The sequence below is a fragment of the Canis aureus genome, chromosome X, assembly GCF_053574225.1.
Source record: "Canis aureus isolate CA01 chromosome X, VMU_Caureus_v.1.0, whole genome shotgun sequence".
NCBI lineage: Eukaryota > Metazoa > Chordata > Mammalia > Carnivora > Canidae > Canis > Canis aureus.
The window spans coordinates 81,708,795-81,734,658 of record NC_135649.1 but is presented as its reverse complement, the minus strand read 5'-3'; the positions used below and the strand labels follow the sequence as shown (position 1 = coordinate 81,734,658).

Genomic DNA, 25,864 nt, shown 5'->3' with positions numbered 1-25,864 from the left:
GACTTAATCTTTGTTTTCTCATGAATAAAAGCGGAAAATAATAGTAAGTACCCCAGTGCGGTTATTGCTGCCATTAAATGAGATGAAAATGAGTTAAGGGCTTAGAACAGTGCCTGGCACATAATTAGAGGTTCAAAATATGCGAGCCAATGTAATCAGTATTAGACTACTACCAGCTGTTCTGTGGGCCAGAAGCTCAGGACAGTTTCATTCTAAGGATAAAATCCCAAAGAACCGTACCCCAGGCTGCAAACTGTGAAACATAATGGAGCATAGGGGTGGTGGAAGAGGAGGAGGGCGGGGGGTGGGGGTGACTGGATGACAGGCACTGAGGGGGGCACTTGAGGGGATGAGCACTGGGGGTTATTCTGTATGTTGGTAAATTGAACACCAATAAAAAATAAATTTATTTTATTTTATTTTCTGAGTTTTATTTTGAAATTCTTAAATGTTTTTTAGATTATCTGAGTTTTATTTTTTAATTTATTTTTTATTGGTGTTCAATTTACCAACATACAGAATAACCCCCAGTGCCCGTCATTAAAAAAAAAAACAAACAGGCTCGGCCCGCACCGGGTCAGGACCCGCCCGGTCCTCGTTAAATATGGCAGCGAGCAGGGCCGACCTAACTGCGGTTGCGCATGCGGAAACTCCTCCTCCGCCGCCTTCCCGGGCCGCCTCAGCCCCCGCCCCGGCTAGACCCAGGTGCCGGGAGAAGGCCGGCTAGGGTGCGCACGCGCAGACGTTGGCTGTGCTTGGCCGATACTTGCGAGGCGTCTGTCACATGAGCTGCGCGCCCGCTCCCCCTCCTCCCGGCTGGTCTGTGAATGAAGCTCTGCCGGCTACGTGGGGCGCTAGCTAGCTCGGCTTGGTGTCCTGGACGCCGGAGCCGACTGAGCGCTCGGCCCGCCGGCGGCCGACACGGGCTCCGCCGCCCCTCACCTCGGCGACAGGTAAAGACAGATGGGCTGTCCCTTCCCCAACAGGTCTTTCGTGGGCCGCTGGCCCCCGGTCCACCCGCGAAGCACCCCCTAAGCGCAGCGACACAGGGGAAGCGCTCCCCGCTGGCTGCCCCCCCCACCCCCCCGGAGATGGGGGTTCCCCTTGCCCGGCCGCCGCCGCCTGGCACTCGGAGGAGTTAGACCGGCTAGTTCTAGCCAGTGCAGGGCGGCATCTTCCCGGGAGCCCTGCCCTATTCTCCGAGCCAGGGTCCCTGTGCGGTCCCAGCGAAGTTTTCTCGCGGAGCGGCGCCAAGCCCTTCCCGCTTTTGAATGGGGGGAGGCTGGCTGCAGGACTGGGCAGAGTGGTTTTGGCTGGTGAAGCTCTGTCGGGGCCCCGTTCTTCTTCCTCCTGCTCTGGACTCGCAGGTCTGTGTGGGTCTTAGCGAAGTGGACCGCAGACTCGCAGAAAAGTCGTTGCTACGAGTTTTGCGCCCCGCCCCCGCCCCCCACCTACTTAACGCGTGTAGCTGGTTCTCTAGACTATCCAGGCTTGCGCTCGAGCGCCTTAACCTAGAAGGGGAAAGCCTTACCTTCACATTGATGCACGTTTACCTTTCTTAACATTTCAGAGCAAATCAGTTTCCTGGAGTGCCAAGCGAAGTTGTACGTGTGCCCGTGTAATAACGTCAGTGTAAGCTACCCCGAATAAGAGGGAAATTCAGAAGCGTGGAGCATAAAAAGCCAGTAAGAATCTGCTTTACGTAATCTTCATACATTTATTAGCAGCTACCCAGGTTTAACTTCAGAGATGTTAAATTTCTCCTGGTCTCACGAGGCGCGGATCACTGCTTAACTGTATGCGAAATAAGGGCGGGGGGCGGGGGGAGGCAGACCAAAACTGTCCCGGCTTCGAGATAAGTCATTGGAGCGATTTTTCCTGGTGAATTCATCCTTGGACTTGTGAGTTCCAACTTTTCTTGGACTTTGCGAACCTTTCCTTATCCAAAGCGTTGTTTTGTCTCTATCGGTGACATTTACACTCTTGACCCCCCCCCCCAAAAAAAATCATTAAGGAAGACCAAAATGATGACTCTCAAGTTCATAATATTCTTCAGTATGTGTGCGTTAGCGCTTTCGCTTTGGGGGTGGAGGTGTTGCTGGTATAAAAGCTATGGAAATAGAAATCTCCTTTCATGTTGACCAAGTCAAAAAAAGGGGAGGACTTTTTCTTAGACAAAGCAGATAGTTTGTATGTTAAATAAGGAAGACCAGTTCATTAATTAAGACCTTTTTTAAGTGGACAGCACAGTGTTTAATATATTAAGTCTCTGGATCAAACTAAGTAGTCATATTTTTTTTCTCCCATTCCTAGCTCCTCTCTTATCCTTGCAAATTGTATTGTCCTAAGACCGAATTTGATGTTTTATTTATTTATTTGTTAAGATTTTATTTGTTTATTCATGAGAGACACACACAGAGAGAGAGAGAGAGAGAGGCAGAGACACAGGCAGAAGGAGAAGCAGGCTCCACTCAGGGAGCCCAATGTGGGACTTTATCCTGGGACTCGATCCTGAGACTCGATCCTGAGACTCCAGGATCTCGCCCTGGGCTGAAGGCAGGCACTAAACCGCTTAGCCACCCAGGGATACCCCTGATGTTTTAAATTTAGGAATCAGCAGAATTAATTTGGTTGTACTTAAATTAGTATTCTCTTTGTACATTTTTCTTTGTCTTTGGTTCTTCTAGCCCCTGAATATAAAAGCAATATATGCTTCCTATAGGACATTGGCAAAGTGTGGAAAAGTATAATGAAGCAGAGAGGAAGAACCATGACCCAAAGGGCATTGCTCTTAACTTTTTAAATTATACTTCCTTTCTTTTCCATTCCTATACGGGGGTGATTTAAAAACGTTAAGTATTACAAAATTTGCTCCCCTTTCTACTAATTTTTAAATGTAAAGTTGGTGTTGGGGGGTGAGGCCATTGGATGTTATGTTGCTCTTCATTCCCCAATCTGTGGAACTTCGAGATAGGAAAGACATTAAATGGTTATCTCATTCAACCACCCATCCTTTGAGATTCTGAAACCTATTTACTGAAGATCCAGTGATTCATGCAGAATTGGACAGCACTCAGTGGCAGTGATAACTGACTCTAGATCTTCCCATTCTGTCTTTTTAAAGCAATACCTCGCTGGGAAAAACTTGACACTACCCATGTCTGCATTTCATTGAAAGAGAGGTTCAAAGAGGATAGGAGGTAATTTTTAGAGATTTGAAAAAATTTTTTTTATTAATGTAGGTATTCATTTTTCTGTTCACATTTTTAGGTTCAGGGCTTGAGCTACGTGACAAGGCCACACAGTTGCTGTTGTTCCATCTACACATCCCATTCAAGCCTCCTCACAAAACCGGAGGAATTTGAGGAACTGAGTGTGTGACTCCCAACGTGGGAGAGGATAGGATCAAGATGGCCATGTGGCAGGGTAAGAAATTAGCACTTATTTCTTTAACTGTTCTTTTTCCTCCTTCTCTATCCTCCATCCCAACCCAATCCCCCAAGCCAGTGGCAGGCAGCCAGCTGTTTCTTTAATTTAACCCTTTGTCTTCGCAAGGACAGAGTATATTAATTTAAAAGAAGTTGCTGCTAGCTAGAAATTTAATGTATTTTAAAGTAGCACTGGGGGTTATTCTGTATGTTAGTAAATTGAACACCAATAAAAAAAAAAAGGCTAAAGTAGAAGTGGAGGGGGAGGAGGAGGGAAGTAGCAGGAAAAAGTAATGCCAGAAGCATTTTCAAAAAACTCCCTCTGTTTGAGCATGTGCTTGTGGGGTTATACATGAGGAAACAGAGGATTTTTTTTTCATATTAGTGTTTTTCATTTTGTTTCCTGCAAATTCCTATCATAAGGTTCTCCATGGTGGGAGAGACAGATGTCAGCACCTCCTTGGCTTCCTCTTCCCAATAAAAACTTTAAAGCATATTTAATGTTATAATGTTTATATTTGGTGATAGAAAGAAAATGTTTGTTTAAATACTATGAACTACCCAAGAGCAAAACTCAACGATCTCTCCCAAGAGATGGGTTTACATCTCTTGGAAACCTGGGGATTCCTCCCACATATTAAGTTATTTTTTTATTTTTGGTGGGGTTGAGGATTGTGCCTTTTGGGAGAGTATCAGAATTTCTGGGGGTATGTGGGATTTTTGTTTCTCAAAAGGGAGTGTGGGTTTAAGAAATGATAGGCAAACACTGCCCAAAGTAGTCAATGATTCACAAAAGGTTAAGGATCACTTAGATGGAGTAGAATATGCAAGAACTTGAATAGCCATAAGTATTCAACAGGTAGGTTTGTTGGTTGTCTAGTGTATCGCTTAGAACTGTCTCCTGTTGGGGCACCTGGGTGGCTCAGTGGTTGAGCCTGAGCCTTTGGCTCAGGTTGTGATCCTGGGGTCCTGGGATTGAGTCCCACATCGGGCTCCGCACAGGGAGCCTGCTTCTCCCTCTGCCTGTGTCTCTGCCTCTCTTTCTGTGTCTCTCATGAATAAATAAATAAAATCTTTAAAAAATAAAAATAAAACTGTCTCCTGTTGATTTTGGCCTCAAGTATGAAGGCACACAAATGTTAAGTATTTTTGATGTAGGAGGATTGTCGATTTGAAGATGTTCATTGAAATGGGATTTGGCCTGTATTGCTTGCTTTGATGCACACAGTGGACATTGATCAGGTGCAGTTTGGAAATTCCTGTTTAAATCCCGAGACATTCTTTCATTCAACAAATATGGTACTGAGATGCAAAAGGTACAGAGCCCTAGAGGGTCCCTTGCCTTATGGGAAAGACATACATATAAACAAATAGTTATATTAGGTTGAAATAAGTATTTTAATAGGGGGAGGTGCAGAATGTGACGGAAGCCCAGAGAAAACCATTTCGAATTTTGAATTTTGAGCTGATCTAAAAAAAATGAGTGGGAGTTTGCCAGATGGGCAAACGAGAGAATTGCATTCTGGGCAGACAGAAAAGTACTGTTTGAAAACTTCCAAGTTAGTTCCTTGTGTGAGTTGTGTGGGCCATGACCTCGGATGAAGCAGGGAAGGTAGTTGGGGGCCACATAATAAAGAACCTTGTATGTTCTAGGAAGGATTTTACACTTTATCCTGGAGACAAAGATTCTAAACAGGGAAGTAACATAATCAGATTTTGTTCTAGAAAGATTATTTTGGCAGCAGTGTTGAGGTGGAGTTGAAGCTGGAAAGTAAGCCAGGACCTGGTTGGAAGGCTTCTGGTAGAGTAGTTGAGGGAAAGAGATGGGGGTCTCAGAAGAAGCAGGGCAGCAAGGGTGAGAGATCCAGGAGATAAATTCTAGAAATGCCCTGTGACTGGTTGTGGGGGGAACTGCCCAGGCTGAACCTCCAGTTTGAGTGCTTGGGGCTGATGGTGCCAGCCACCAGGATGGGAACCATGGGGAGGTGGTCAGAAGGGCATGGAGATCGTGGGAAGTTAGTGTCTTGACTTGGGTTTGGCCTCTTCTGCTTGAGACACCTGTGGGCTGTCAGGTCCATGATTAAAAGATAGTGGTGGGAGTGTGGAACTGAAGTTTGTACAGGCGGGGATCGAAAGTTTTGTTCCTAATGATGCATAAAGAGCTTGTGTTTTTTTCTCTGTTTAATGGAAACATCATTAGTAGTTAATGATTTATTTATTTTCTAATAAAAACAGTTTAATGGATGCCAGTTCTTAAGAAAATGTTGTATTTTCTTAATAAATAATGTATTTTGCTATCTCGGGCTCTGAAATGGGATCTGCTTAAAATGACATTGGCATAAAACCGAATTTTCCGAGCATTAGTGAAGAGGGGAGTGTTCCATATAAGTAATTGCAACTTATTCTTTGTTTGTGCAGACTCTGCAATGACGAGCACAGTATAGCGATAGTTTGGCTGGCAGTGTGGTATAATAGTTAAAAATATAGTTTTGGGTTCAATTCTGCTGGTTCTATCACTTGTTCTATCACTTGGTAGCTGTGAGACCTTGGGCAGGTCCCTTAACCTCTCTGTGTCTCAGTTTCCTCCTTTGTAAAATGGGAATAATAATAGAATTCACCTTATAGGATCATGTTGAAGATTAATATATGCAAAGCACTCAGGACATAGAATTTTAGGTTGCCCTTGAAAGCCCTGCCCTGTGGTGGACCATTTGGGTCTGTGGAAGTTTAGATATGAAGAGATCCTTAGAATACATCTAATCCAACCCCAGAGGTTAAGTGACATACCTATGCTCAAACAGGTTTGTAGTGGTGACAGGAGTAAAACCCAGGTGTCCTGGCTCCCTATTCTACTTTTCTTTCCATTGGCTCATGGAAGAGGGAATGTGTGGGTCTAGCCTCGGCTCAGGGAAGCTCTGAGTCAGTTTCTGGAGCTAGTTGAGGAACTCTAAGAACTAGAGGAAGCCAAGTCTTCTTCCTTTTTTTTAAGATTTTATTTATTTATTCATGAGTGACACAGAGAGAGGCAGAGACATAGGCAGATGGAGAAGCAGGCTCCCTGTGGGGATCCTGATGTGGAATTCGATCCCAGGACCCTGGGATTACAACCTGAGCCAAAGGCTGATGATCAACCACTGAGCCACTCAGGTGCCCTGAAGCCAAGTCTTCTTTGTTTCTCAGGTCAATGTTATTTAGCTCCTCTGTGGAGAATTTTATCAGAATTCCTGTACCTCTTAAACATGGCCAACATTATTATTTCGACTTCATTTGGTGAAACACTCTAACACATTTCCTGGCTCCTATAAAAACAGTCTACTGGGCGTAATTTAATATTTTTTTTATAATTCAGGGTCATCATTAATACCATCAGTTTTCTTGGTCTAATGGTCAAGAAATTATTGACAAGAGGATTAGCCAGTTTGAGGTGGGATGAGGTTGGAGATGTGTTGTCAGATGTTATTTATTTATTCAATTATTGTTTATTAGGTATGAGTTATGCACTAGGCACTGTGCTGAGCCCTAGAGGTACACTGGTTGGTAAAACAGGTATGGTCTCTGTTCTCATGGAGCTTGCCAACCAGGATAAAGGTAGCATTTCAAATTCATGAAATGATTTATTTAATTAAAAAATGTGCTGAGGTAATTTGGAAAAAAGGACACCCATAAAAATTTAGAATGTTAAAATAGTGTTTCTTAATAAAGGAGAGGGTACCTCAGAATTGTCCATGGTGCTTTAAAAAATGTGCCTGCTCAGGTCTCAGACCCCCAAATTTTGATTCAGTTTTAGGACCTGAACATTAAAAAAAAAAAAAAAAAACTCTGTAAGTAATTCTGATGTGTAATCCTGTTTGGGAACTGCTACATTAAAGAATTAAAACTTTTTTTAAAAAAGAGAGATGATAATGGAACTAAAAAAATATAGGAGGCTATATAATTGTGGGATAGGGAAGGTATTTGTATGCATAATGTCAAAGGTAAAATAATAAAAGATTAATGTAATCAACTATATGAAAAATTTAAATTCCTCCAAAACCCATATAGTTAATGAGAAAACTGGAAGCAATCCTAATAAGACTCATTATTTTTAAAACGTAGACTTACAGAGCAATGGGAAAAATATGTGTTTGACTAGCAAAAGATGGGAATAGGAAAATACTTCAAAGAAGAAATCTTAATGGCCAGTGTGAAAAAATGTTCTTAGTGGTAAAGAAAGGAGATTTAAGATGACATACCATTTTCTCCAATATAATTTGCAAAGATTAAAAAGAAATGACAAAACTCAGTGTTGGCAAGGACACAAGGAAACAGGCATTCTTAGACACTTCTGTTGGGAATGTCAGTTTGGCAGTGTTTATCACAAACTTTAAAAAGAACATGTTTACCTTTTGACCGAGCATTTTTTTTGGAATTTGTCCCAGGGAAGTAATTAAGAATGTGCATAGAGGTGTGTCAATAAGGATATCCATTGCAGCATTTTCTATAGTGGGAAAAATTGGTTAACACTGGCATTCTGAAGTAGTGATACAGTGGAATAGTGTAGTTACTAGAAAGGATAATGTCAAGTTCTACTTATTAACATAGAAAATAGGTCCATAATATGATAGTATGAGTGGTGGTGGGGGAAGCAGATACCAGATTATAAATAGTTAAAAGTCTGGGCTCCGGGGATGAAAGGTACAACATAGGGAATATAGTGAATGGTATTGTAATAGCTTTGCATGGTGACAGATGGTAGCTTGTGGCGAGCACAGCATTATGTATAGACTTGTAGACTCACTGTATTACACTAGAAAGTAATGTAACATTGTGTGTCAACCATACTCAAAAAAGAAAAAGTCTGGGCTCTGGGTTGAATTGAAATCCCAGCGCTTTTTTTTTTTTTTAAGATTTTATTTATTTGAGAGAGAGAAGGAGAAAGCAGGAGAGCACAAGCATTGGAGAGGGAGAAGCAGGCTGCCCACCCAGCAGGGAGCCCGATGTGGGGCTCAATCCCAGGACCCTGGGATCATGACCTGAGCTAACGGCAGCCACTTAACCAACTGAGCACCCAGGTGCCCCAAAATCCCAGCTTTATCAGCTGTGTGATGTTGGGAAGTTTCTCACGTGGGTATTCCTCAGCTTCCACTTTAGTAAAAGAGGGACAAAATAGCAGTGAACCTAATAATTCCCAACTTGTACACCCATTAGGATCATCTGGGGATCTCTTAAACCCTCCCAAGCCCAATTGATTAAAGTCCTCAATCTTTGGGGACTGGTTGCAGCCTTAAGGAGTTTTGAAGCTCCCCGGATGACTCCAGTGTGTTAGACAAGTTTGAGAACAGTGGAGCTAATACATAGGGTAGTTGGGAGTATGAGAAAATCATAGTGCCTGGCATGTGGTCAGTAATCAATACGTGGTAACTATTATTAGTTAACTTATTTTTTAATTAATACTATGACCCCCATTTTAAGATGTGTTTGTGTCCATGTATGTATAATATAAAGAAAAATCACACTGGGTGTTATTCTATATGTTGGCAAATTGAACACCAATAAAAAATAAATTTATTAAAAAAATCTGAGGGGATGTACAAGAAAGCATTAAAGAAGTTACAGTTGACTTTATTTTTACTTATTTGTATCTTGCAATTTTTCTGTAAATAACATGGATTCCTTGCTAATCTTCTAAAAAGTGTAACTTCTGAAGGAAATCTCCAATTGTGTGCACAGCATTACGTACTGTCGTATTCATAATAGTGAAAAACTGAAGACATAGTTTCCATAGTAGGGGAATGTGTGTAAGTTTTGGCAGGTCCACACAGTAAAATATCTGGCCATTAAATGTCAAGACTCACACCGAGGAAAATCTTCATGATACAATGGAAAAATATGTGACTATTCTATTTCTGTCTTTTTAATTTAACTGTGGGGTTATATGTGTTTACATGTTACATATATGCCTGTGAATGTGACAACAAATATGGTATGGAAGGAAAGGAACCAAAGTTATTAAAGTGGCTATTTCCAGGTAGTAGGATGCACTTATTTTTTCCCCTTTTTCATTCTTTTATTTTCTAGATTTTATACGAGCATGCTCTACTTTTATAATAAAAATAAGTTATTGGAAAATGCAATATATAGTAATATTGCCACCAAAAAGTAGTGAATTTTGTGGGCTTCTAGAAAGCTGCTTCAGTCACTCTGTGCCCCCCCCCCACATTAAAAAAAGAACGCAAGACCCCAAGGGGTTTGGTCAGTGCAGTTTTGTTTTGTTTTTATTTTTTGTGTTTTCTTTTGCTTTTTTTTTTTTTGCTACTAATACTTCCTCAAGTATTCTTGTGATTTTTGGCCATCTCTCCTATTGACTCCAGAAACTCTTCTGGGAGGTGAGAGCAGGGAGAGGCAGGGAGATTTTGCAAAAATTGGGAAAAGCCATCTGCTCCTACCTGTCAAACAAAAGTCATGTCGTTAGAGCGGGAGTAAGGAAGCAGAGCATCGAGCCTCTCCCCTTTTCCTCTTTATCTGGCTTAGTGTCTCACCTATGGCAGGTGCAAGAAAGGTGTTCTTGGTTCCTTTTCATTATTGCCCCCTACAACTCCTAAGTAAGGCAGAAAAGGTGGGGGGAATGGGTAGGGGGCAAAATACTCTTTCAGAAAATGCATCTCTAAAAGCCAGGCATTCTTTATCAAGCATACAGCTGTGGAAGGACCATGGGCCTTGGAATCTGATACATCTGAATTCAAACCCAGTGCCTCCAGGTGGTAGCCAAAGGTACCTAAACTCTGAAAGTCTCCATTGTCTCATGGAGAGGAGGGGTCAAGTGTAGCCTCTGGAGACAGACTCCCTGAGTTTGTATATTGGCTGTCACTGCTAACTGCGGGCAAGTTATTTTTATGTCTTTGTGCCTCACCTTCCTCACTTGTAAAATGGGCTAATAATAATCCCGCCTACTCATGGGATTATTGGGAGGATGAAATGAGTTAATACATACAGAGCCTTGCCTGCCACTTATTAAGCACTTACAAATGTTGACCTTTACTATTAAAATATGCGAAAGGGTATGACAATATTGGCTTCTCAGATTTGAATGAGAATCACCAAAACACTCACCTGTTGAAGCTGTTCTGATTGTACTATAATTGCAGCAGAAAAAATAATCAATGTACTCTTAAAGGGATGTTTTTAAACTGGAAAGGATCCTTTAAGGTGATCCATTTCAAACATCTCATCTTACAGAGGAGGAAACTGAGGCCTAGGGAAACTGATTCTGGGTCACACAGCTGTCACATGGTGCATCAAGCCAAGACAAGGCCCAGGCTCCTGATAATCAGTGCTTAGGGCTCACTCTGCCAGCCTGTCTGCCCATTTAGCCCTACTGCAATTATGCTGCCTCCCCTTGGCTTGGCTATTTTATAATTTTCTGATAAATGTTAGTCTTTCTCTACTACACATTATTGCTACTTTGAAAAGTTAAGGGCTTTTTCCCCCCAAAGGATTGTTTTTTTTTTTTTTTGTGAGGCTTCTAGAGTGTGTTTTTTTCTTCCTGGCACTCTGTTGACATTTTTGAAATAAACTATAGGTTATGTTTTAACCAGAATTATGATTCAAAGCTTCCTGTTTCATGTGATGATGCTCTGTGTGTGGCAGGATGGGGGAGAAGGGACTAGAGAGTTTCACTCTGGGTGGCAGCAAATGCCAGATTCTCCTTTTTTTCCTACCTCTGCTAATACCCTGGGTATTTATAGACCTGTGGCCAGACCAAAGAAGCTGTTGAGGAGTTAATAGGATGAGGTAACCCCCTTAGTAATGGCATATTTTGATGCTTTTCAACTCAATACCATTCAAACATTAGGTAGCATTTTATTATATTTATTTAGAATTTCTGCCCTGACTACTTCCATGAAGAGTAACCCAGAAATTGCAACATAGAGCTGTTAGAACTAAATCCAGGAAAGGGACTATCCAGTGGAAATGAAATAGATCTTACCAAGCATGTGAGATATTCAGGACACTGAATCTTTTTCTTCCCTTATTCTGGCCCCCATGCAAAAAAGCAAAGCACACTAAATTACATTATTATTATTATTATTACTAAGTTTTTATTTTTAACCCTAGTTAATATACAGTGTTATATTAGTAGTTTTAGGTATACAATAGACTATTCAGTACTTCCTTATATTAAATCACATTATTGACATCTTCTGGTCAGAGTAAGTGTTCAGATGAAGAGTAGCCTCCTGGCCCTGTCTGTGCTAAGCCTTCTGGTCCTTCCACCATCCTCCCTTGTCCTGGCATGGCCTGTGGCCATCTATGACTTAGCACTGAATATTCCCAGGTTGAAATCATGAGCTTTTCCTATTTAGCTTGAGAGTGATGAGAGCCAGGTGGGTAGAGGAATCACCACTATCCAAATTTTCAACTATGCTATGGCCTTCTTTTCCTTGGGTTCTGTACCCTGGTAATAGATAATAATGATGAGAGAGAGCCTCATTCTCTCCATTGAATGATTGAACCACCATCCACCCAGATATCAAAGCCAAAAGTCTGAGAGACACTGCACAGCTCTTGCTCTTCTCTGTCTGCAGTCAGAGAAGATGGCCTAGATCATTTCAGTAGGTTATATTTGGGGCAGCTGTCTACTTTGAGCCATCAGGTAAGGGTCATTTCTTCTCTGTAGTCTTTCCTGAAACCTGGCCCATCCTCTGGTAAAATTAGCCTTCTACTTCTTCATATGTTTCCCCACTATAGCATGTACCCCTTGAGGGCATTGGCTGTATTTGTTCAGAACTTTTGTTTTCATGTCTGCTGTGTGCCAGGCACTGCATTGGGCAGGTGCTAGAGTTATAGCAGTGAACACAAAAGTCGTGATTATTGCCCTCTAAGCCTTGTAGTCGTGTAGGGGAGTTGGAATGCAAACAAATACACAAATATTTCATTATAAAATAATAGTGCTAGGAAGTAAAGTCCTATAAAAAGAATAATATATAAAACACAGCTTACTGGGGAAGAGGGTCTGGGACAAAGTGACAGGTTCAGCTGACACCAGAAGATGAGTAGGAGCTCTAGGCAAAAAGTTGGGGGAAGAGCATCCCAGGCAGAAGAAATGAAGCAGAAGTCCCTGAGGGGGCAAGAACCCAGATTCTTACCCAGTGTGGTCCACTGTGGCTGGATGATGGTGATTGAGATATCCAGGGACACAGGATGAAACTGCAGACTCTGTTACTAAGTATCCTAAATGCAATGTGAAGGCTTTGGGGATTGATGGAATGGGGCAGGGCAACAGTGGATGAGAGGAGGGTCTCATTCATCTTCATATACCAACTACCTAGCAGAGAGTACCCAGCACACACTTATGTGTTCATGGAATCTTTGTTTTATGAGTAATAATTACCTTGCCTTCCTACCAGGATTGTCATGAAAGTTAAATGAGGGAGGATATGCTAAGGTGTTTTGCAAAATAGAGAATGTTAGGGACACCTGAGTGGCTCAGTTGGTTAAGCATCTGCCTTTGGCTCAAGTCATGATCCCAGGGACCTGGGATCTGAGCCCCGAATTGGGCTCCCTGCTCAGTGGGGAGCCTACTCCTCCCTCCCACTTGTGCTCTTTTGCACTCTCTCAATATCTCTCTCTCAAATAAATAAATAAATCTTTTTTAAAAAAGAAAATATTAAACAAGTGTTGTTCCAAATGTGATCCACTAGATTCTGCACAATGATGCTTAGAGATGTTGACTGTCACCAGAAAAAAAACCCGATTCTTTGTTAAACTAGCAAAACCTCTCAGTCGTGGTATTATCCCAAACCATGAATATGCTGATATACTGAGTTTTACATATTCAAAGTGTGCCTTCGTTGCCAGTGACTTTAGCTAATTATGGGTGAGTGGAAACCACCTCATATCACACCATTATGTAGCACTCCTGATGTTAGAGGTAATTGTGGGTGATGTTGCCAGGAGCAGTGTAGGTTTCTCTTCTATGCTGAATTCGCTCAATAAATCTCCAAACCTAAGGAATTCATTATTTAGGACCTGGATTAATCTGAGGAAGAGCATCCTCTGAATTTGCATTTGGATGAGGGCAAAGTTAATTACAGTGAGGTGTGGCTGCCACCAACTGTGGTGTTTGGTTTTCTAGAGGCTTTAAAATAAAAGATGTAACAAACTCATCAGTGCTTTGCTATTTTTGTGTTAAATACCTAGTTCCCTATTTGTGCTACAGGAACTTCAGGCCGGGTGATTGATTTCACAGCCCCCTTCTGTGCAGTGTCAGTGGGAGTATAAATTGTTAGGGCCCATTAGGAGGGCAGTTTGGAAGTCCTTATCAAAATGTAAGATGTGTATCTCTTTTGTCTCAGTGAATCTAGTCTAAAAAGGAACCACATAAAAGTCACTTTTCACAAAGATGTTGTTTCATTGTGTTCCTCTTTCACTATTGACAGTCTTGATGTCCATCATGAGAGACTGGTTATGTTAATAATGGTGTATGTATACACTCAATGGAATGCTGTGCATTTCATTAAGAAAGAGATCTATATATATAATGATAGGGAATGGTGTCCAAGATACATTTTAAGTGGAAAAAAAAGGTGCAGAATGGTATTGTATGATCCCATCTGTACAACGGAAAGAAAAGGGGAGCTAAAGGGTAGATATGAGTTTGTATATATGTATACTTACATATGCATAGACATTTTCTGGAACAAGACATGAGAAACAGTTATCAGTTGTTACCTTGGAGATTGGGGGTTGGCAGGGCTAGAGGGTTTGCAATTCCATTTGATACGTTTCTATACAGCTTGACTCGTTTACAACAAGCTATAATGCCTTTCCATAAGAAAATTTAAATAAAACATGTACCTCACTTGATTCTTTTCTTGACGCTATTATACTAAGAAATAAAAAGCTGTAATAATGGTTTAGGTGAGAGGTCAGGTCTGAAGCACAGAAGGCAAAGTCTGGGCTGATTGGGGGCCTCTGCAAGCTGCCAGGAAATCATCATGGCCAGGGAGCTTAGGGGGAGCTGTGGTTTTATTAATGCTTAATGCTAAGGAACTAAGTGAGAGAAAATTAGGTTAAAAAAAATCATGATTTTATTAGGTTTTTCTTTTTGTTGATGAAGTAATTTTAATTATGTTGTTAGTTTTGATATGTGGGTATTTTAATACCTAAGTTGCACGGTGATTGTATTCTAGGTCACAATTAAATAATTAAGTGTCTTCATGTCTGGATAAATAGTTGTTGTGCTTGTTTAACCTGTTTAAATATGGTGAGTGAATGATAGGCTACAATTTCTAAAGCTTTTTTCCTAAGGTCCTGACAAGGAACGCAAGTATAGTCTCATGTTTGAAATAAAGAAAATATAAGTTGCCTTCCATTTATGTAATGAAGTTTTGATTAACTCCTCAAATGCTTTAAGCTCATTTTAGCTCACTCCCCCCACAAAAAGACTACTTTTGCCTGAGATATGAGAAGTTAAATGTCCTCTAGGTTTGCCATACTGAATAATTCCTTTATTCAGCTGTGTGTTTAGAGACCAGAGTCCCTAGCTTGTCTTAACTGACCCTGGTTTGCTAATATTTGGAATTTTAGCCAATGGATTAAGAAATGTGTGGGAAATATCAGAAAGGGAGACAGAATGTAAAGACTGCTAACTCTGGGAAACGAGCTAGGGGTGGTAGAAGGGGAGGAGGGCGGGGGGTGGGAGTGAATGGGTGACGGGCACTGGGGGTTATTCTGTATGTTAGTAAATTGAACACCAATAAAAAATAAATTAAAAAAAAGAAGCAAGACAGGTTTTACTCTGGGATGTATAATTGTATGTATACAATATATAATTGGGCAGGTGGCAGAGACTGGAATGGTGGGAACAATTGTGAGAAAAGAGAAAAGCTAAGTTATTTCAGGCTGTAAATTGATACAGGAAGAGGGGGCTGGGGCACCTGGGTGACTCAGTGGTTGAGTGTCTGCCTTGTTCAGGTGGTGATCCTTGGGTCCTGGGATCGAGTTCCACATTGGGCTCCCTGCATGGAGCCTACTTCTCCTTCTGCCTATGTCTCTGCTTCTCTCTCTGTGTCTCTCATGAATAAATAAATAATAATCTTAAAAAAAAGAATGAAGGGGCCTGTAACTAGTGTAACTTTTGAGAGATTTTCTGCTTGTGGAAATACAGAGAATGAGGAGCTGGAGGAGCTGCCTGGAGTGTGGTTTGAGGTCGAACCTGAACCTGGATGTGAATGTTATGCTTAGAGAACCCAACAGGAAGATTCTTATCCTTGCTGGTGATCAGAGAAGCTGCTAGAAATGGCCCCAGCTTGGACTTAATCCATTTATGGACTTGGCATAAATGAGGGAGGAACTGAGAGAGAAGAAATCAGACATCCTAGAAAGAGAAGACGGAGCTGTGAGTGGGCTAGATAGTATCTGCTGAGAGCCTGTACTTGGCCGTCCTGGGTAGAGGATGTTGCTGAGAGGCCTCACTTCATAGTAAAGCATTCTGATTTGACTGGAAGGGAAAAGAAAAAGAATAGCTATCATTTATCAATTATTTACTGTATACTTTTTCCCAAGTGCTTTACCTGGATTCTGAGCTTGTAACTGATAAAGAGCCTGGGTCCAAGGCGGTCTGGCTGAAAGGGCTGTGCTCCTGGTTATTCTGTATTCCTAGGTCCATTGCTCCAGGAATTCCTCCTCCATTGTCACCACAAGGCAATCAGGGTTATGGCCAGGTAGGAAAGAGGAAAGCTTTCTATTAGAGTCCCCTTGGTACTCTAATGACGGTACTGATGAGCAAGTGAAATGATATCAGGAGAAAAAGAAAAGCAGAGGCTTAAGCAAACAGTGGATGGAGGAGTGAATTCTCTGGAAGTGAATGTAATTCTATGGCCAAAAATCTGGGTTATTTCTAAATTTAAGTCATTTAGTGAGTATCTTCTGTGTGGAGGACACTACTAGGTATCATGTGCAACTAAGAGGAAACAGAAGCAGACACTGTCTTCCCCACAGCTAGTCTCCGAGGCACTTAAAACATGGTCACAAATTACCATGACCCAGGCTAGTGTTCGATATACATTATAAGAGAGGTTTATCCTACCGTAGGAGTTAGAGGTGAGGAGAGAGCATCTAAGATAGACTATGTAGTATGGCATAGGTTTTTCTGTAGTTGCTGATGTTAGAGATAATGATTTTAGGCAGCAAAGTATAAGGTACATTTGAGGGAATGGGGAAAAAGTATCATGCCAGACCTGTTATATTTATGTGCACCATCACATTAAATCCTTTTAATGAGGGATCCCTGGGTGGCAGTGGTTTAGCACCTGCTTTCGGCCTAGAGTGTGGTCCTGGAGTCCTGGGATCGAGTCCCACATTGGGCTCCCTGTGTGGAGCCTGCTTCTCCCTCTGCCTGTGTCTCTGCCTCTGTGTGTGTGTGTGTCTCTCATGAATAAATAAATAAAATCTTTAAAAAATAAATCCCTTTAATGATCCTTTATTGACTGAATGATTTAGTGTCAAAATCAGGACACTTCTGAGAGTTGAAGTGGTGTGCTAATCACATGCGGTAGGAGTATAGACAGGGACTGATCCAGAAAAAAACAGGACATATGAGGCAGTTGGTATTATCCTAACTTAACAAATGAGAGCAAGAAGGTTCTAAGTCACATAGCTAGGAAGCGACAGAGCCAGCACTTGAAACCAACTGTGGCCCCCAAACTAAGAGATCTATACCTCATTCTGTAAGCAGTGGAGGTAGTTGAAAGGCTTGGAGCAGAAAATGCCATAGTTAGAACTATGCAAGACAGATGGGAGGCAGATACCGCAAATGGGGAGATTAGTTAGGAGATTGCTGAAAGAGATTCAGGCAGAACATTTCAAGGGTCTGGATATAAGGTGTTGATTTTGGGGATTTAAAGGAAGGGATAAATGTGAGACACATCACAAAAGAGGAAGTGGCAAACTTTTTTTTTCTTAAAGATTTTATTTATTCATGAGAGACACACAGAGAGAGAGGCAGAGACAGGCAGAGGGAGAAGCAGGCTCCCCACAAGGATTGTGATGTGGGACTCGATTCTGGATCATGCCCTGAGCCACCCAAGCATCCCAGAAGTGACAAACCTGGACTCCTGATCAACTTTGGAGGGAGAAGAGTAAATGATGTAAATGATGACTCAGGATTTCAGATTCTTTTAGTGAAAACCTCACATTGGTTAAAAGTAGCCATCGTAATCAAGAAAGGCTATGTGAGTTTTCACTAGCATTCTAGACTTAAGAGAAAACCCACTTCTTAGTGCAATCGACATACTGATTTGTAATCATAAACCAATTATTTGGTACTCCTTTGCCCATATTTACTTATCTGTAAAACATAATGTTATTTGCCACTAAAAAGCCTTCAGAATAGCAGAGCTTGTCTGAATGTTTTTTTTTTACCTCAGTATTTTCAAAATTAAAAGTGCTTGCATTTAGTAATGTGAAATTGAATCCCAGTGTTGAGTACATTCACTTTTATATTCTATCGGCAAAACAATAATGATAATATTGGTAATGATGTATTGTCTCCTACTTCTGTTAACACCTCCAACCAATTGCCAGATGAATTCTAATGCCTGCTTTATAACATTTTTTCTATAGTTGTCTTAAACTGGTTTTCAAATTATTATGACTTGACTTTTTAATGTTTATCTTAGCTCTCCAGATACTGTAAAAAGTTCTCGAGGGTCAGGAACATGTATGTCCCTCTATTCTTCCTAATGCCTTGGAGGCGTGCGGGAAATATTATTTTGATTTGACCAGTTCCTATGGCACAGTAAGACTGCTTCTACTTTTGTTTTGTACATTATAGTTTGTTAATATGGTCTCATGTAGCATTGGGTTTTTGGTAGCTGCATCTTACTGTGAGCTCATAATGAACCCAAGGCCTCCTTTATCTCCAAGTATGTGTCTGTCTCTCTTTTTTTTCTTCTTCTTCTTAAAACAAAACAAAACAAAACAAAACAAAACAAAACCTTTCTGTCTTCGCTTTTACTCTTTTTAAACATTAATGTAGTTAACTTTTTATTTCTTGTTCCTCTTGTTAGGTTTAGCATTATCATATGTATTTCATAAATATCTTTAAGTAATTAATAAAATATTACTTAGTATATTCATTTTCTATTGCTGCATAATAAATGACCACAAATTTGGTAGCTCAAAACAATACCACTTATCTCACGGTTTCCACGGGTCATGAGTCTGTCGTGGTTTAGCTGGGTCCTTTGCTCAATGTCTCAGGCTGTGATCAAGGTGTTGGCTGAGACCACAATCTCATCTGAGGCTTGGCATCTTTTTCCAAGTTTATGTAGCCGTTGGCAGAATTTACTTCTTTGTGGTTGGAGGATTGAGGCCCTCAGTTCCCAGAGGCTACCTGTAGGTCCCTGCCACGTGGTCCTCTCCATCAGCACTTCACAGCACAGCAGCTTGCTTCAGGGCCAGCAAAGGATGAAGTCTGTGTCATGCTAGCAAGAAGGAACCCCATATACAGTAGTCCCCCCCTTATCTGTGGTTATGCTTTCCGTGGTTTCAGTTTTCCAGGATACCCTCAGTTTGAAAGCAGAAAGTCCATTCACCTTGCTTCATCTCATCACATAGGCATTTTATCATCTCATGTTATCATAGGAAAAAAAGGGTAAGTGTAGTACAATAAGATATTTTGAGAGAGCATGTTTACATGACTTTCATGATAGTATATTGTTATCATTGCTCTTTTATTATTGTTAATCTCTTATTGTTTGTATTTATATGTTAAACTATCACAGGTATGTATGTATAGGAAAAAATATAGTATACATAGGGTTTGGTACTATTCATAATTTCAGGCATCCACTGGGGGTTTGGAACATATCTCCCATAGATAAGAGGGGGGGGCTGCTGTGTGTGTGTGTGTATGTATGTGTATACACACACACGCACCTAATCATGGGGGTGATCTCTCATTACCTTTGCTGTATTTTATTGACTAGAAGCTAGTTCTAGATCCTTATCACGCTCAAGGCAAGGGGGTTATACAAGGACACAAATGCAAGGAGGTAGGTGTTATTGGGGGTCACCTACAAGTGTTTGGTACACTTGACATAGAGTCGAATGGGGCTAATTGAAGACTTAGCAGCTTGCTGACAGTCCGTTAATGGACACTCATTGGGTAAGGCTGCTCTTGCAGCTGTGACTCTGACTTTACTGTCATCTGGCAAATGTTTTTTTTTTTTTCATCTCACAAAGATGTAATGAAAGATGATGATCAATAATTTGCCTAAAATAATCCTGTGGGGTCTTTTTACTGAGACAGCACTGGAGCAGGAGTAGAATTGTGGTGAGGGGCATTTCAGTTTGGATGTCTATAGATATCTAAGGAAAGATTTATCTCTTCTGGGTCTGGGGGTTAGGAGAGGGTTTGGGCAGAAATAGAGATTTTTGGGACTCTTTCATGTATAAATGGTACATGGAGCCTAGGGTAGGTGTATAGTGTGAGAGGGGAAAGGTGCCAAGGGTGGAGTTCTGGGGACACCCAGGTACTCTTAAGTGATTCCCCTGACCTCCCAATCTAGCAACCCAAACAAAAAGGGAAGCAAGTTATACAGCTTCAGAGAAGTGGTATTATTTTTTGTTTCCTTCTGCCTCTTCCTGTTCCTCTCTTCTCGTCTATTCCAGGTACTACTTATCCAATTATCTCCCTTTTCTCCTGGTATCTTCTGTTCCTTTCCACCAGACCCATTCATTAGCCTGTCCTTAAACATTTTGTGGCCGCCCTTTGCTGTGTCCCCTCACCCCCAGCTATCAGCACCTGTCCAGCTAGCCACCTAACCTTTTGGGGCCTCACTTTTTCTCAAAAATGGAGGGACATGATATGAGGAGAAGGTTGTGAAGTGTAAGTAGCCTCTTTGAGATCTGAATTCTGTTCTGCCATGTTATTGTTCTCCCCCTTTTCCCTTTTTGGTTCTGTTGACAGTTCAGTTCCTTTTTGAAACTTCCCTCCCTTGGCCACAGAGTTATTGTACTTTCCTAGTTCTCTTTCTGCCTGCTTCTCCTGCTGCTTCTTTGCTTTTGCTTTCTTCTGCCCCCTAATTCTGCCCATATTTGGGAGTGTCGAGTTCTTTTGCCTTCTCTCTCTTCACACTCTCTCCCTCTGAGATTCTATCTTCTCTCCTGGCTTTTGCTTTTTTGTTTTTTAATTACAGAAGTAATACATAATTACATATTGATCTTACAAAGATAATACAGAAGCATCTTGAGTAAAAAGTGAAAGTGCCCTTTCATTCCCCTCCTCAGAGGTGACCACCATTTCATGTTGGTATCTGTTCTTCTCTGGGTTGAGTTCCAGACCCATAAATTGAGCTCTGAACTCTAGTTTTTTCATCTGTGGCTACAATCAAGATACCCTTACTTGAATGCTTCACTGTCAGCATGTCAAATTAGTTAGCTGAGTGACCTTGGGCATGTGGTTGATGTGATTCTTTCCGTGGTTGTTTCTATTCTCTGGTTCTTTTGTGTCTAATATGTATTTCTTTTTTGTGTCCCCATAGCATTAAAGAGTAGATCTTCCCTATGTGTTGGGTGACCCTGTTATTCTATGGCTGATACGTTCTCAATTTGCTTATACGCACAAACTGAAGAAAATAAAATAACCCTGTCAAAACTTTAGATGAAAAGGTGATTGAATGGGCGTAGGACCATTGAGAACCAGACTTTAACCAGTGAATTAAAGCCAAGGTGCTACCATTAAAGAAGTAAATAATAAAAAAAGAAGTAAATCATGGGCTCTAAAACTTAAATACCTTAATCTAAACTATAAGCCGCCAGCATCACTGTTTGTGTGGAAACATTATTTTGACTCTGAAAAAGATATATGGATAACATCTGCAGTATAATGGGTCATTTTACAAAATTATCTTCCACTATATGTGTATAAATGCACATTAACTGGAAAGGTTATGCCTTTTGAGAATCCAGATTGCCAGTGGAAGTTGATCACTCCATATCATATTAGTGAGGCTGTGTTACTAAAAATTGTAGGTCTGCATATAATCTTAATTCCAAAGGAATTTAGGGTAGCTGTGGTAAAGGATCCACAGTAGGGGTTCTCATCTGGGAGCAGTTTTGCCCCCTGAGGACATTTGGTGATGTTTGGAGGCATTTTTGGTTTGTCACAACTGCGGGGGGGGGGGGGGGGGGGAGGGGATGTTACTGGCATCTAGTGGGTAGAAGTGGGGAAGCTGCTAAATATCTTACAAAGCACAGGCCAGTCCCCCCAGAGCAAAGTTACCTGACTCAAGATGTCAGCAGTGCAGCAGTTGGGAAACCCTGCTCCAGGTCATTTGAGATTAGGGGGAGACCCATGGAGGTAGTCATTGGTACGCCTTTGTGTTTATGCTGATGTCCTGTAGTTCTTAACCTTGGAGGATATGATGATTGTTTGGATTTCAGTGGCAGCAGCATACATATCAGATAGGTAAAGGTTACTTTTCTAGGTATTTTTAATTATTTGGTTATTAATGGAAATTATCTTTGTCAATGCTTATTTTTTTTTCCCAAGAGGAACTTATTGTCAGAGAAACAAGAATGCAAAGACCAGGGGCACCTGGATGGCTTAATGGTTGAGTATCTGCCTTTGGCTCAGGTCCTGATCCTGGGGTCCTGGGATTGAGTCTCACATCAGGCTCTCCACAGGGAGCCTGCTTCTCCCTCTGCCTGTGTCTCTGCCTCTCTCTGTGTGTCTCTCATGAATAAATAAATAAAATATTTTTTAAAAAAAAGGAATGCGAAGACCTGATGCAATTTCATCTCTAGTTATTGCATTTTAATTCTTAGTCCTGAATGTTGCAGGTGACCTTATCTTAAACTGAGATATAGCTCAGGAGTTTAAGTGGGTTGCCCAAGGCCATGTATTGATTTGATCATAGAACCTGGTCTAGACATCAGATTTCTTGATTTCCAGTCCACCCTTCAATTCTGCCATTGTTTCTGTGTTGCTGCTTCTCTGCTCGTCTCCCTCCTCTCCTGAAGAGTAGGATCAAGGATGTCAAAGATTGGATGGTCTTGGGTGCTGGGCATTTTGCAGACGTGTGCAAGAATATTCAACCTTACCAGTCATCTAAAACAACAGCAGCAGCAACAGTAAAAATAACCCCAAATAAACAAGGCAAAGTGAAACCTAAGGAGTTCTACTTTCTCATCTATTAGCATGGATGCAGTATTACAGCACAAGGGAGTCAGAGCCTAAAGGAAGTGGCACAGGTGAAAGGGTGTTAGTATAACACAGCTGGATGGCATTTCTCTTAGCTGCCATTTTGAAGAATGTTGCCTTTTGGGCTGACTCCCAAGCTCCATTTGGATGGCATTTCTCTTAGCTGCCATTTTGAAGAATGTTGCCTTTTGGGCTGACTCCCAAGCTCCATTTGGCTTGCACTTTGGAATTTTCAGTGGATAAAAAAAATGATTTTCCATTACTCCCAGCTGGCCTGCAAGGTTTAATAGACAACTATTTGAAAGAGAATAGAAGCAGCATTGATTTGCTTCATGAACTTGGGAAATATGCCTTGTTTCTTCATGTACTTGGTTTCTTCCTATAGTAAATGGAAGATGAGGGTGATGAAGGTAGTTAATGTTTATGGAGCCCTTCCAACTTACCAGGTACTATTCTTAAGCCCTTTCATGCATATTATATTATTAAAATGCAATACACCTCCTTAAGGTAAATGTCGTTATTCCCATTTTTAAATTGAGGAAGCTGAGGCAAAGAGAGGTTAAGATACTGGCTTCTTTTTTTTTTTTATTTTTTTTTATTTTTTTATTTATTTATGATAGTCACAGAGAGAGAGAGAGAGAGGCAGAGACACAGGCAGAGGGAGAAGCAGGCTCCACGCACCGGGAGCCCGATGTGGGATTCGATCCGGGGTCTCCAGGATCGCGCCCTGGGCCAAAGGCAGGCGCCAAACCGCTGCGCCACCCAGGGATCCCCCGCTGCGCCACCCAGGGATCCCAAGATACTGGCTTCTATAGCTAATAAATAGTGCCTGGTATGAATCAAGGTATGTTGTTTGTGGAAAATACACACCAGATTTCAAAGAATTCATATGACACAAAGAATATAAAGCATTTCAGTAATTTCTAAAGTCTTTTTTTCCCCTAAAGTCTTGATTACATGTTGAAGTGATAATGTTCTGGAAATATTGGGTTAAATAAAATTTATTATTAAAATTAATTTCACCCTATCTGGGGCACCAGGGTGGCTCAGTGGTTGAATGTCTGCCTTTGGCTCAGGTAGTGATCCCGGTGTCCTGGGATCCAGTCCCACAGCAGGCTCCCTGCAGGGGGCCTGCTTTTCCCTCTGCCTGTGTCTCTACTTCTCTCTCTGTGTCTCTCATGAATAAATAAATTAAAAATCTTCAAAAAAATTTCACCCTGTTTCTTTTCACTTTTCTTAACCTGGCTTCTGGGAAATTTACAATTATACATGTGGCTGGCATTTTTAGATTTCTTTTGGATGGCACTTGTTTTATCAAGCTAGCTCCTGGGGGTGGGTGATCTCTTACCCTTTTGTCATGTACATGAGACTAAAAGCCGAGGAAGGCTTAAAACTATTAAATTAAAAAAAAAACTATTAAATTTTTAGGCTAAAGTTTGCTGCTGTAATCAGAAAGTCTCAGGCTGACCTCAGGTCGATTCTCTAGTGCTTGCATCATTAAGGGGTGGGGAGGGAGGATGCTTTTAAACATATATAAGTTCTTGAAGTTAAGTCTTACACATAACTGTGTAAGACACTTAATAGTGTGGTTCAGATAAAGATCAGTGACTTGGACTTTGCCATCGAAGATCTTATAATCGAGTAAAAGAACATGTACACACATGATTCTTTATTAAATTATATGTAATGAGTGGTAGAAACAAAGCACTTGGAATCTTAAGTGAACAAGAGGTCACTTGCAGCTCTGGTGAGGAGGAGGGAAGTTTGGGAAGGAGGTGATATTTGAGCTGGTTGGAGAAAGATGGATAGGATTTTGATAGAGGTCCCCTCTGTATTCTAAGGGACTTGCAGAAATAGGCGACAGGTCATTGAGCTGGCGTGGTTTTCTGCTTACAAAAGGGAAGCTCTGTGTGGTACAAGATAAAGATCTGATACATTGAAATGGGTATTTTTAAGGACCCACTTATGTTGTTATGCCTTGCTTAGCAGACTCCTTTCTCACACATTTATACAAATTTCTAGTCATGAAACAGACTACTTATCTGAGTCTTTCTGATTTCTGATCTCCTGGAACAGCTAGGCAGCAAGTGTTGCTTAAGCACATAGCTCGTGCCTATGCGTATGTTTTTAGGTATGTATAGATAGATAGGCAGAAAAATTGTTTTTAAACTATGGTTACGGTGGGCCAACCTTGCAATTTAGATTTGACATGAATTTATTTTTCTAAATTGTCTGATATCTCAAGCAAATAATTGTAGCACGGGAAGAGTAAGTACAAGGGCAGAAAGATACCAGAAATGTTACTCTAACAAAAGATTCTCCACCTTGAAATGGAAGAATGGTGGAAAAAATACTCTCCTCACCCCCCACCACTACTACTGTGTTTAGTTCTGTCCTTTCCTTCCACCTACCAATTGTTCATCAAACTGATTGGTTTAGTTTTGTGTGGAAGTCATTTGGCATTAAAGGACTTGGGGATATTACTTTCAAGATAAAATCCAGAAAGCAAAGAACTCCAGAGCCTTAAGTATGGGGACTGTTGACTCTGTACTTGTAGGGCCTTTGTCTTCTAGGTGAATTTTTTTTTTGTTTTACGCTAATAGAGTTTTGTCCCTTTAATGTAGAAGATGCTTCGGTGACTCCTGCTTTCTGGAGAATATCATATAGTTCGTTGGGCTTTTCCTTTCATAGAATCCTAAAATGTTAAAGCTACAAAGGGATACTCTTGTAGAATGTTACTAAGTCCCTAGAAATGATAATCCATTTCTTCTCTTTAAAAACATTAGGGATGCTTGGGTGGCTCAGTGGTTGAGCATCTGCCTTTGGCTCAGGGTATGATCCCGGGGTCCCGGGATTCAGTCCCACATCAGGCTCCCTGCATAGAGCCTGCTTCTCTCTCTGCCTATACCTCTGCCTCTCTCTCTGTGTGTGTCTTTCATGAATAGATAAATAAAATTTTAAAAAATTGAAAAAGATAAAAAAGTTAATGTAATATGTTCTTCTTATAACCAGGAAGTGGAGTCAGGGGAGGGCAATTGTGAGCCTATGTTTATATTTTTGCTTCTGGCCTTGCAAATGTCAGGAACAGACTGGTTTCTCACAGTAATATTTATGATTTTAATTACATTTAAATCTTGACTCCATCTGGCATTTCCTTTGGGATATGAGGTAAAAAACTAATTTCCCCCCCCCAATATCACTCCTCTTGTTTTATAAATGGGAAAAGTGAGCCTTAAGTTGTAATTTA

The 25,864-nt window shown here is 41.1% G+C and overlaps 1 protein-coding gene across 5 annotated transcripts in view; it reads left to right on the top strand.

The window, feature by feature from the left end:
- The first annotated feature begins 725 nt into the window (after positions 1–725).
- The window catches only part of CLCN5 (chloride voltage-gated channel 5), a 161,727-nt gene continuing 136,588 nt past the window's right edge, over positions 726–25,864 (top strand). For all 5 annotated transcript variants that reach the window (XM_077889169.1, XM_077889171.1, XM_077889168.1 and 2 more), the window contains exons 1-3: positions 726–953; positions 1,571–1,685; positions 3,271–3,426. In XM_077889169.1, coding sequence (XP_077745295.1) covers positions 3,411–3,426 — 16 coding nt within the window. In that variant the 5' untranslated portion in view covers positions 726–953; positions 1,571–1,685; positions 3,271–3,410. The remainder of the gene's footprint in view (positions 954–1,570; positions 1,686–3,270; positions 3,427–25,864) is intronic.